General features: G+C 51.0%; 1 protein-coding gene across 2 annotated transcripts in view; it reads left to right on the top strand.

Annotated features, from left to right (window-relative positions):
• The window catches only part of LOC119979364 (ephrin type-B receptor 2), a 715,489-nt gene that overhangs the window by 678,629 nt on the left and 24,602 nt on the right, over positions 1–12,258 (top strand). For both annotated transcript variants that reach the window (XM_038821482.1, XM_038821481.1), the window contains one exon: positions 11,024–11,173. In XM_038821482.1, the coding sequence (XP_038677410.1) occupies positions 11,024–11,173 (150 nt within the window). The remainder of the gene's footprint in view (positions 1–11,023; positions 11,174–12,258) is intronic.

Here is a 12,258-nt window from a genome sequence, read left to right as displayed (position 1 = left end):
AAAACACAATTTTCCCAAAATAGTAAAATCACTTGCATTCTCCCTACTGCCCCAACGTATGGGTGGAATAAATTTAATAACCTTGCCATATTTATTTATACAACCATAAAACATTAGAGCAGAAGTTGGCCTCTTGGCCCATCAAGTCTGCTCCACCATTCAACCATGGCTGATCTGATATAATCTTCACCTCCGCTTCTGCACATTATGCCCAGAACCCTTGATTCACTTACTCTTTAAAAATCTGTCCATCTTAATCTTGAACATACCGAACGACCTAGCCTCTACAGCTCTCTGTGATAAAGAATTCAACAGATTCACTAGCCTATGAGTGAAGAAATTCCACCTCATCGCTGTCTTAAATGTGTGACCCTTTCACTCTGAGATTGTGCCGTGGCACAGGCCGTGAACGCCTTGGGCCCCACCGCCAGGACCGGGCAGCAGTTCAGGAAAAAGCTGCACTACCTCCTCTGGGCATCCAGGGTGAGTCTCCAGCTCCATGCCCCTGGAACCGCCCGCATCTCACACTCCGCACGGCCATCACCGCATCCCTGCATCCCCACCCCCAGTGGACTGATGGGCAGCGCTGTGTGAGGATGGGCAACCTCCCAGGTCAGCCAGTGTGAGTCACCACCACCAAGGCCTGTCCCACACACCTGTTGTGTCATGGTTCTTCATGTCGCATAAGCTGCTCCCTTGATGTATGCTCTGACAAAGGAAGGTTCAGACTTGGAGATAGGTTTACCACATTTATTGAACAGTTAACAGTTCTCCAACTTGAGTTTGACTCTCCTGCTAATCGTGCTGTAGTAACTCAGTCCAACTAACCAGTCTGCTCTAAGCCATGCGGTGGGTGTGATGCTTCTGATCTGCCCCTGTCCTTCTCTCTGAGTGTTGCTTGCGGAAAGAGAAAGAGCATGTGTACCCTGTCCTTTTATATGGGTGGCAGTGTCACCTCTGGGTGTCTTGACTGCCCATTGGTCGTGTCCTATTCTATGTGTTCATTAGCTGTATGTCTGTATGTCATGATGTCTCTGGTGCTCCCTCTAGTGTTTACTTCGTCTTGGTGTATTTGCATTAACCCCTTGTGTATTTATAATGATGCATATAACCACAACACCCGTAGCGCCGCCGTCCCCTCCCTAAAAGGTAATAAAACCCAACCCACCGGCAGTCCGCGTGCACCCCACCCCGTACCACATGCCAACTTACATTACGCCCGCTATGGTCAGGTGCCCCTCACACACAGGTCACTGGCCGCAGATCCCCTATGCTGCCCTTGTGCGAGTGTCTCACGCTGTGCATTATCTGTCCCCCCCAGGAGAAGGCAGTCCACAACCGCAAGGAACGAGAAAAGACCGGAGGGGGCCCGCTGGGCCTGCGGACCCTCACTATCGCAGAGCAGAGGGTGATGGACCTGGTCGGTGGGGCTGGAGAGCGGGCAGTGAGTCCACAATGAATTGTGATGTCCCTATGGAATGATCACCCCCACCTGCGATCTGTCCATGCGTTGTATCTTCTGTCTTGCAGGATCTTGCGACGAGGCAGGTCCATCTGGGGCCCCCACCCCCAGCCATAAGCCTGCAGCTCATCTGCTGATGAGGCGGGACCTGCTGGTGACCCGTGTTCCCCTCTCCGACATACCGGAGCACTTGTCCGGGGACGACACTGACTTCTTGTCACTGCTGTCACCGACACCCTCCACCATCCCAGAAACACTCTCCTCAGTTGGGCATTTTAGTGAAGAGGCTCCTGGAACACTCTCTGGTGCCCACCAAATGCAGGCAGCAGTCCTTCAGATGGAGGTAGGAATCCCCGAGGGGGCGGTGGTCAGAGGGCCACCCGACCCCAGGGATTAGCTGCTCTCCAGACAGGTCTTGTGCTTCTGGAAAGGGAGGTCCCATAAATGTTGGAGATGCAGCTGCAGAGCCAGGGACTGCATGAGAGGCTGCCAGCGACCATCCAGCACCTGCAGGTGCAGTTTGGGGAGTCCAACTACCTGCATGGGCAGGAGGCAGCACCAACAATGTGTGACACCCAGGCCAGCACCGCATGGGTGGCGTCCACGGTGGAGGCCTTGGGTGCAAAGGTATCGGCTATGGGTCAAGATATTCAAACCCTGGGGCAGACAGTAGCTGAGGCACAGGACAGGGCGGCCCTGTCACAGGGAGCCATGTACCAGGGCCACCTGGACATTGCAGCGGCGCTCCAGAACCTGGCCCAGTCACAGTGGGTCATGACTGTGGGCATCGAGGGCATTGCTGCCTGATCTAAATCACACCCAGAGGGATGTGGCTCAGACCCAGAGGGATGTGGCTCAGACCCAGAGGGATGTGGCTCAGACCCAGAGGGATGTGGCTCAGACCCAGAGGGATGTGGCTCAGACCCAGAGGGATGTGGCTCAGACCCAGAGGGATGTGGCTCAGACCCAGAGGGAGGTTCCCGGTCCCTATGCTCCATGGCCGCGAGCATAGAGACCCTGGTCGAGACGAGTGCAGGTCTTTTTTTTTAGAATTTACAGTGCAGAGGGAGGCCATTCGGCCCATCGAGTCTGCACCAGCTCTTTGAAAGAGCACCCTACCCAAGCCCACACCTCCACCCTATCCCCACAACCCAGTAACCCGACCCAACACTAAGGGCAATTTTGGACACTAAGGGCAATTTAGCTTCACCAATCTACCTAATCTGCACATCTTTGGACTGTGGGAGGAAACCGGAGCACCCGGAGGAAACCCACGCACATACGGGGAGAACGTGCAGACTCCGCACAGAACGTCACCCAAGCAGGGAATCGACCCTGGGGCCCTACAGCTGTGAAGCAATTGTGCTAACCACTGTGCTACCGTGCTGCCCGGTCTCCAAGACCGGCAGCGGATGGCTTGCTCCGGCTGCGCCCCCATCCCAAGGAGTAGCCCGGGGGCCATCAGGCACCCCAGGGAAAGAGGAGCTGATGGGACCCGTGCCGGTTGCTCCAGCAGGGGAGATGTCGGAATACCTCGGGGCCTCTGAATCCCCCACATCTGACCCCGGCGCATCCAATGGGCAGCGGGCAGCTTAGAGCAGCGCCACGCCATCTATGAATCCCGAAGGCCCATTAGGGCTCGGTTGCTCCAGAGGACGGCATCCAAAGTCCAGGTCGCAGGGCCAGAAACACAGCAGGCCACCTCCACCTAGGGGATTCACTAGAAGGAGCGCTCGGGCATGTAAGGCGAGGAAGTTAGACACCACTAAAGTTGGCACGGCTGAAGCACATAAGTTAGTGATAAGGGCCCGGGCACAATACTTGTACATATCACAATAAACACCTGTTCACCAATATACCAAACTTCCTTGTTGCCCTATCTGAAGGCTGGGAGCAGAGAATGTGCCAGGTGGGGTGGGTGAGAGGGCACTGGTGTTGGGCACGTGTGTTGAAGGTGGATTCGGACCAGGGCCCCCAGGGCAGTCAGAGGCCATCTCAGGGTCACCCTTGCAGGCAGCAGGGGACGGGGCCAGATATGTGGGGACATTGTGTGGTCGGGTCAGCCCTGTGAGTGACCCATCACCGCACAGCACCCCAGTACCCAACCATGCCCTCTTCCCTCCCTCTCCCCCCTCCCCCCCCCCCCCACCCCACACAGCCACAGACCCCATCCCCAACCCGCCACCCCAGGGGTTCAATGCGACCGTGTGATGGAATGACCAGCAAGCATGCAGGGATCACCCAGGCAGCGGGTGGGAAGTGCTACCTTGGGCAGGAGTCAGACCTCTCCAAATGAGTTGGAACACCAGAGCTGATCGTGGAGAGTGTCATCATTATCCTCCATCCCATGGACCGGACCCACTGATCCTGTCAACCCAGCGCCAGCATCCTGTCATGAAGCAGATGGGAAACACGGAAGGAGGTGCAGATGCAGGGGGCGGGGAGTGGAGCGCAGGAAGGGTGGACAAGGGAAGGTGTAATTGGCCATGGGGGGATGCGTTGGGATGGGACATTCAAGCTGCCAATGATCAGGCCTCCTAGTTGGTGAACCTGGAAATGATTAGATTATCCCTTGCGCAGTGACCCTGGTACCTACATTGCGTAGCCTCCAGTGGCTGCCCTTCTGCCCTCTTCTGCATTCGCCTCATCGGACGAGGCCCAGCGTTCTTCTTCCTTCAGCATGTCGTCCCTCTGCTGCGCGATGTTGTAGAGGACACAGCAGGCTACCTCGATATGTGAGACCCTCCTGGGGCTATACTGGAGGACCCCTCCAGAGAGGGCCAGGTATCTGAACTACATCTCCATGTGCTGATGCACCGCTCGATTATGCTCCTGGTCGCTGCACGGGTATTGTTATATCAGTTCTCCACGTTGCTATGTGGGGTCTCGGATAAGCATCATCAGCCAGGATCGCAGCTGGTAATGCCTGTCGCCCAGGAGCCAACCCTTTACCTGGGGGAGCGCCTCGGAAGTGTCAGGAATCACCGGTACCATCGAGTGCGCCAGGATGAAGACTTTCACGCTACCTCGGTATCGGGCGCAGATATACATGATGTGCAGGTGGTGGTCACATCGCACATTGAGGGAATGGAATCCCTTTCGGTTTGTGAAGGGCACCCCCTCATGTGGCAGTGCTCACAGGGAGACATGTATCCTGTTGATCACCCCTGGATCTGGAACATCCCGGCAATGGAAGCGAATCCCGCTGCCTGGGCAACCTGGTGGCTTCAGTCCATATCCAGGTTGATGTATTGCGTCGCCCAGGTATACAGGGCCTCTGTTATGCAGCAGATGCACCTGTGCACGGAGGTCTGGGAGATCCTGGGCAGGTTCCCACTCAGCGCCTGGAAGGACCCCGTGGCAAAAGGGTTCAGGGCGACCATCCCCTTGACGGCCACCGGGTACGGGTGCCCTCCACCAAATCCCTGTGGAGTCAGATACATCCTGATGCAGCAGATATGCCGTACGGTCTCCCTGCTCAGCCAGAGTTTTCGGCAACACACTCAGTCCAGCAGGTCCTTGAAACAGGCGCTGCTAGTATCCATGAGGCCAGATGCTGTGCCTCCTTCCTACCTCTTCCTCGGCCTGTTGGACGGCTGGCTCTCCACCCTCACCGGCAAGCTCCTGCCCCTCTCGGTAAGGCTCCTGTTCTGCAGGGCCCCACCCCGAGCAGCTCCTGAACAGCTTCATGGTATCGGCTGGGGCTGCATCGGCCAGTCAGATACCAACCACTCCTAGTTCAATAACAAATTCCATTTCCTGTGGAGGGTAAAGTGCAGATATGTTAGCATGGTGAGTACTCCCTGCCCAACCAGGTCCAGCGGGATTGCATTGCAGCCCCTCCACCCCCATGTCCTACCCCCCCCCCCCCCCCCCCATTCCGACCCCCACCCCGGCAATTTCCCCAGACACTTTGCCCTCCGCACCGCACCCCTGGCCCAGGCGGTGCCTGACAACAGGGGAGCCTCTAACCCCGCCACCGATCCCTGCCGGCAGTGATATGCTCCACGGCCCCTATCCTGCGCCCTCCCGTGGTGTCCACTGTGAGGGTCCTCCTCAGGTGAGCAGGGTGGCCGCAGGTTTGGAGGGTGGGGGGGGCGCAGTGCACAACCGGCCAGTGTCATGCTTGGTGGCATGCTTGGTGGGCAGGGCCCATGGGTGGGGCTCAACCAGGGGAAGTCGACACCTGTTTGGACCATAGCTGTGGTGTTCTGTGGGTCCTTTGAGTGCACACCGGTTGTGCCTACTTGTCTTAGGGGAAGGATGGATGGGGAAAGGGCCGCAGTGGGCAGGCAGGGAGTAGTGACAGTGGTCCTACAGAGTGGGCCAGCTGATGGTATCACTGTGCAAGGGCAGTGTGCCACCGTCGGTGCCATGGTCACCGATTGAGGCACGCCCCACGGCTCCCTGCTGCCCCTGCAACGCCTCGGATGGGTGCACTGGCGTATGCCAACACTTGATATGCCATGGGTCAGCTGGGGTCTATGGGCTCCTAGGGGGTGGCCTATGGGATGGGGCACCCATATGGCTGGGGGTGCGAATCTACAGGCTACAGTGGGCAGTCAGTGGGTGCACAGCCAAATGGCTTCCTTGCAGACCGCGGCAATGATGGTCTGTGCCTGGCCACCCCTGACCTGGTGGGACAACCCATCCCTATGGCTCATCTCCTGGTCGCCCCTTATTGTTCCCCCGGCTCTGGTATATATCCCTCCCCATCCAGCAGCACAACTGGCAGCCCATGGGTCCGCCCTTTGGAAACTTGGCAAACCTCCTGACTCTCCCTCATCAGCCACTGAGCCTGTTTCTCGATTTTAAATACCACAAGTCAACCGCGCCATCGACGCTTCTGCCTGGTGGAGGAAGATAATCGTGGGAGGCCGGATCTACCGGATCGGGCCGTTGCTGATATGGTCATGGCGAATTACTGTGCCAGCACGGAACGCATTCACGTCTCTATTGAAGTGCCAGAGCACAGTTCCGTTGGGAGCCCAGCTGACGCCCGATACTCTGCCAGATCGCAGTTTGTGATTCCGGTGTCACTAGACGGAGAATCCTGCCCACTATCTCTGTAGCTACATCCTTTAATATCCTGGCATGCACCACATCAGTTCCAGAGAACTTAACAATCTTTAGCCCCATTAGTTTCCCGGGTACTTTTTCTCTAGTGATTGTTACTGTATTTATTTCCCCCTCCTTCTGCCCCTTGATTATTTAGTATTTTTGGACTGCTATCAGTGTTTTCTATCATGAAGACTCATACAAGGTATTTACTTAACTCCTCTGTCATTTCCTGGTTCCCCATTATTATCTCCCCAGTCTCATTCTCGAAGGGGCCTATGATCACTTTGGCCTCTCACTTCCTTTTTATATTTTTAAAGAATCCCTTACTATCTGATTTTATACAAGTTGCTAGTTTACAATTTTGGTTTCTCTTCTCCCTCTCTTTTTTTGGTCATCTTTTGTTGGTTTTTAAAACGTTCCCAATCCTCTGGTTTATCATTTTCCACATTGTATATTTTTTCTTTCAGTTTAATACTATCCTTAATTTGCTTTGTCAACCATGATTGATTTATACCCACCCTAGAATCCTCCTTCTTCACTGGGATATATTATTGTTGTGAATCATTAACCCTTTTTCATAAACGTCTGCCGTTGTTGATCAACAATGTTTTCTGCTAAACTCCTTTCCCAGTCCACTCCAGCCTACTCTGCCCTCATTCCCTTGTAATTAAGTTCAGCAAATGTTGCTTCTGACCTAAGTTTCTCACTCTCAAACTGAATGAAATGAAAATGAAAATCGCTTATTGTCACGAGTAGGCTTATAGATCATAGAACAGTACAGCACAGAACAGGCCCTTCGGCCCTCGATGTTGTGCCGAGCAATGATCACCCTACTTAAACCCACGTAACCCGTATACCCGTAACCCAACAATCCCCCCATTAACCTTACACTACGGGCAATTTAGCATGGCCAATCCACCTAACCCGCACATCTTTGGACTGTGGGAGGAAACCGGAGCACCCGGAGGAAACCCACGCACACACGGGGAGGACGTGCAGACTCCACACAGACAGTGACCCAGCCGGGAATCGAACCTGGGACCACTGGAGCTGTGAAGCATTGATGCTAACCACCATGCTACCGTGAGGCCCATGAAGTTCAAATGAAGTTACTGTGAAAAGCCCCTAGTCGCCACATTCCGGCACCTGTTCGGGGAGGCTGCTACGGGAATACGAACCGTGCTGCTGGCCTTGGTCTGCTTTCAAAGCCAGCGATTAGCCCTGTGAGCTAAACAGCCCCTTATGCTTAATTCTACAATGATTATGGTCACTATTTCCTGGGGAATCTTTTACTCTGAGGTTGTTTATTAAACCTGCCTCATTATACATTACCAGATCCAAAATATCCTGACCCCTCGTTGCACCCACAGCATATTGTTCGAGGAAATTGTCCCGAATACACTCTATGAATTCTCCCAAATGGCTCCTTCTGCCAATTTGATTTTCCCGATGCGCAAGAAAGTTAACGTCACCCATGATTAATGTACTAACTTCTATACATGCCTTTATAATCTTCTGATTTATTCTCCATCCTGCAGTATAACTACTGTTTGGGGGCCAGTGTCTCCCACCAGAGTCTTCATCCCCTTGTTACATCTTGCCTCCACCCATATGGATTCTACATCTTTGAATCCAAGATTATTTCTTGCTATTGCACTTATCCCATGTCATATTAACAAAGCTACCCCACCACCCTTTGCTTCCTGCCTGTCCTTACAAAATGTCACATACCCCTGAATATATAATCCCAGCTTTGATCTCCTTGTAATCACGTCTATGTAATGGCTTTAAGATTATGCCCATTAACCTCAATTTGTGCAATGAACCCATATATTTTGTGCTGAATACTAGGTGCATTTAGGTAAAGAGCCATTAATTTTGCCATTTTACCATTTTCCTGCTTTGAATATATTTGCTGCTGTGCTTTATGTTTGTACACCTTGTCCCTTCCTGTCACACTCTGGGTATCATAACTTAAATAACCGCCTTTCAATGCTGCCATCTCCTTTTCCTTGAAGCCTAGGTATCCTCTCTCCAGAACATCCCCCATCTATTTAGTTTAAAGCCCTCTCTACTTCCCTAGTCATTTGGCTTGTAAGAACACTGGTCCCAACACAGTTCGGTTGTACGCAGGCAGTGACTAGTGGGGCACTGAAGGGATCGGCGCTATGACCCCAGGTATTCAATATATATTAATGATTTAGATGAGCGAACAAAATGTAATACCTCATTATTTGCAAATGACACAAAGCTGGGTGGGAGGGTGAGCTGTCAGGAGGATGCAGAGATCTTTCAATGTGATTTGGACAAGTTGAGTGTAGGCGGCACAGAGGCGAGTGGTGAGCTCTGCTGCCTCACGCCGCCGAGGACCAGGTTCGATCCCAGCCCCGGGGTCACTGTCTGTGTGGAGTTTGCACATTCTCCCCATGTCTGTGTGGGTCTCACCCCCAGAACCCAAAGATGTGCAGGGTAGGTGAATTGGCTACGTTGATTTCCCCTTAATTGGAAAAAAGAAATGGGTGCTGTAAATTTATTTTTTAAAAGTTGAGTTGGGGAGCATGGTGGCATAGTGGTTAGCACTGCTGCTTCACTCCGCTGAGGACCCGGGTTCGATCCCAGCCATGGGTCACTGTCCGTGTGGAGTTTGCACATTCTTCCCACAACCCAAAGATGTGCAGGGTAGGTGGATTGGCCATGCTAAATTGACTCTTAATTGGAAAAAAATATTTGGGTACTCTAAATTTATAAAAAAATACAAAAATAATAATTTTTAAAAGTTGAGTGAGTGGGGAAATGAATGGCAGATGCAGAATAATTTGGATAAATGAGAGATTATCCACTTTGGTAGCAAAAAAGGGAGGCACATTATTATCTGAATGGCCATAGATTAGGACAGGGAAATGTGCAACAAGATCTGGGTGTCCTCGTACACCAGTTATTGAAGGTAAGCATGCAGGTGCAGTAGGCGCTGAATAATGTGCTGAAGAATGTAGTGATCTCTGTATATGTTAATGATTCGTTGATGTGCAGTTAGTACAGTCAGATGATCACTAGATGGCAACACTAACAGGAACTATATAAGGAGTTTCCCGCTCTTTCTGTAGGTTAGTGTCTGTGTAGTGCACCTAGAGTATAGACATGACCAGCTCAAAGTGTAGTGTATTATCTTAATTTTTAGTTTAATCTAATCTTAGTTAATTCTATTACTTGTCAAAGTATTAAAGTGAAAGGACTCACAAGCATATTATTTTGTCAATCAATAAATAATTTGTCATCAACTGGAAGACTTTGACTGTTTAGCATCAAGTTAAATACAACTCGGCAATACAAATGAGTAATATCTATATTACATCTCTGTAATATAAGAAAGAATAGTAGGTTGGCCTTCATGGTGAGACAATTCGAGTACAGGAGCAGGGATGTCTTACTGCAATTATACAGGGTCTTGGTGAGGCCACACCTTGAATATTGAGTACAGTTTTGGTCTCCTTATCTGGGGAAGGATGTTCTGGCTCTAGAGGGAGTGCAGAGAAGGTTTATTAGACTGATACCTGGGATGGCGGGACTGATGTTTGAGTAGAGATTGAATCGGTGAGGATTGTATTCACTGGAGTTTAGAAGAATGAGGGGGTATCTCATAGAAACCTATACAATTCTACCAGGATCAGACAGGGTAGATGCAGGTAGGATGTTCCCAATGGTGGGAGTGTCCAGAACCAGGGGTCACAGTCTGAGGATAAGGGGGTAGACCATTACCTGGATAATTGACACCCCACCCACCCTAACTACCTTCTTGGCACTCTGACCCACCGATCTAACCTGGTGAACCCCATCACCTGACTTCCTGTGTACTGAGCCCGATTCCCCCCAATCTCATCTGTCCAAACTTAATCACCTTATCCAGGTGCCACCTTACCCAGTTATCCCACTGCCCATTTGCCCACTTACCTCATTGACCATACCCCTTTACACACTTAACTCACTTACCCTTCGGCACTCATTCACTAGCACTCAGAAATGCAGCTTAAATGTCCAAAGCTTTCAGTGTGTTAGGGGGGAGTTAACAACTAGTTCCATAAAAAGGGGATTCCCTTCTCTGTGCATTTCCTTTGCTGATGTCTCTGAGGTTTCCTGCACTGGCTGAATTCTGCAAGATCCACCATTGGAAGATTGGCCAGAAAATCAGAAGGAGGCAAGTGGTATGGTTCTAACGTTGATGGGAACATTTCGGCCAGTATTGTATTTATTTTACAACATCGGAAGTTTGTTTTCAAATTGTACATCTTCAAAGCTCCCAGAAACATGCAGCTGCGCTTTAGGTACATTTGTTATTTAAAGTATAGACCATTGCTATGAGAGCAATATGTCTGTGTGAAATGTGAAATTAATGGTTTCAAGCTTTGGGGGTGTTGGGTAAGTGAAGTGACAGCTTTGATGTACCCCAAACAAAATGGAATGTTGTTAGATGTAAGGTTTGAAATGTCTTCTCTCTGTTTTCAGGGAGGGAAGATTCCAATACGGTGGACAGCACCAGAGGCTATTCAATACAGGAAGTTCACTTCAGCCAGTGATGTTTGGAGTTACGGCATAGTCATGTGGGAAGTGATGTCCTATGGGGAGAGACCTTACTGGGACATGACCAATCAAGATGTATGTTATATTTTTCTATTCAATTTTCTATCTATTTTCAATGCTGTGATCTTTGATGTTCAGTATTCAGATGAATTTGCCTCTCCACTGCTGATATTAAACTGGCTGGTGTGTAGACCAACCAACCCATTGAGGCTGCTCTGACATTGAAGGTTCATCCTCGGCTTCAACTCCACCTTCCCACCCACTCCCTTATCCTTTGATTCACTGACAGACCTGTCTATCCCAGCCTTAAATGCATTCAATCCTGGAGCATTCACAACTTTCTGTTTGCAAAGATTCTCAACTCTTTAAATGAAGCCATCCCTCGTCATCTCAGTCCTAAATGATCGCCCCCATACCCCGGGGTTGTGCACCTGTGTTCTAAAATCCACAGCCAGGGACAACAATCTCTCAATGTCAACCTTCCTACACCCGTTCAGAAGTGTGTATGCTTCAGTGGGATCACCTCTCATTCTTCTAGACCTCAGGGACCCAATTTACGCAGCATTTCATCATTGGACAACCCTCTCATCCCATAGGCACCAATCTAGTAACACTCCATTCTACTGCTACCAATGCAAATTGGGGCAGCATGGTGGCACAGTGGTTAGCACTGCAGCCTCACTGCGCCAGGGACACGGGTTCAATTCCGGCCTTGGGTGTCTGTGTGGAGTTTGCACTTTGTCTCCATGTCTGCATGGTTACCTCGGGGTGCTCTGGTTCCCACCCATATTTAGAATATTATGTGCTGTTTTGGTTTCCTAATTTAAGGAAGGTTATAGAATCAGTCATCATAGAATCGCAACAGTGCAGAAGGAGGCCATTCGGCCCATCAAGTCTGCAACAGCCTTGCAAAGAGAACCTTAGCTAGGCCCACGTCCCAATCCAATGGCGTAACTCAGTAACCCCACCTAACCTTTTGGCAACTAAGAGCCAATCCACCTAACCTGCACATCTTTGGACTGTGGGAGGGAACTGGAGAACACGCAGGAAACCCACGCAGTCACGTGGAGAATGTGCAAATTCCACACAGTCACCCAAGGCCGGAATTGAAACCGGGTCCCTGGCGCTGTGAAGCAGCAGTGCCAACTACTGATGATTGG

Source organism: Scyliorhinus canicula, chromosome 16 (genome assembly GCF_902713615.1).
Source record: "Scyliorhinus canicula chromosome 16, sScyCan1.1, whole genome shotgun sequence".
Classification (NCBI taxonomy): domain Eukaryota; kingdom Metazoa; phylum Chordata; class Chondrichthyes; order Carcharhiniformes; family Scyliorhinidae; genus Scyliorhinus; species Scyliorhinus canicula.
Note: the sequence above shows the minus strand (reverse complement) of the source record. Positions and strands in the feature narration are given on the sequence as shown.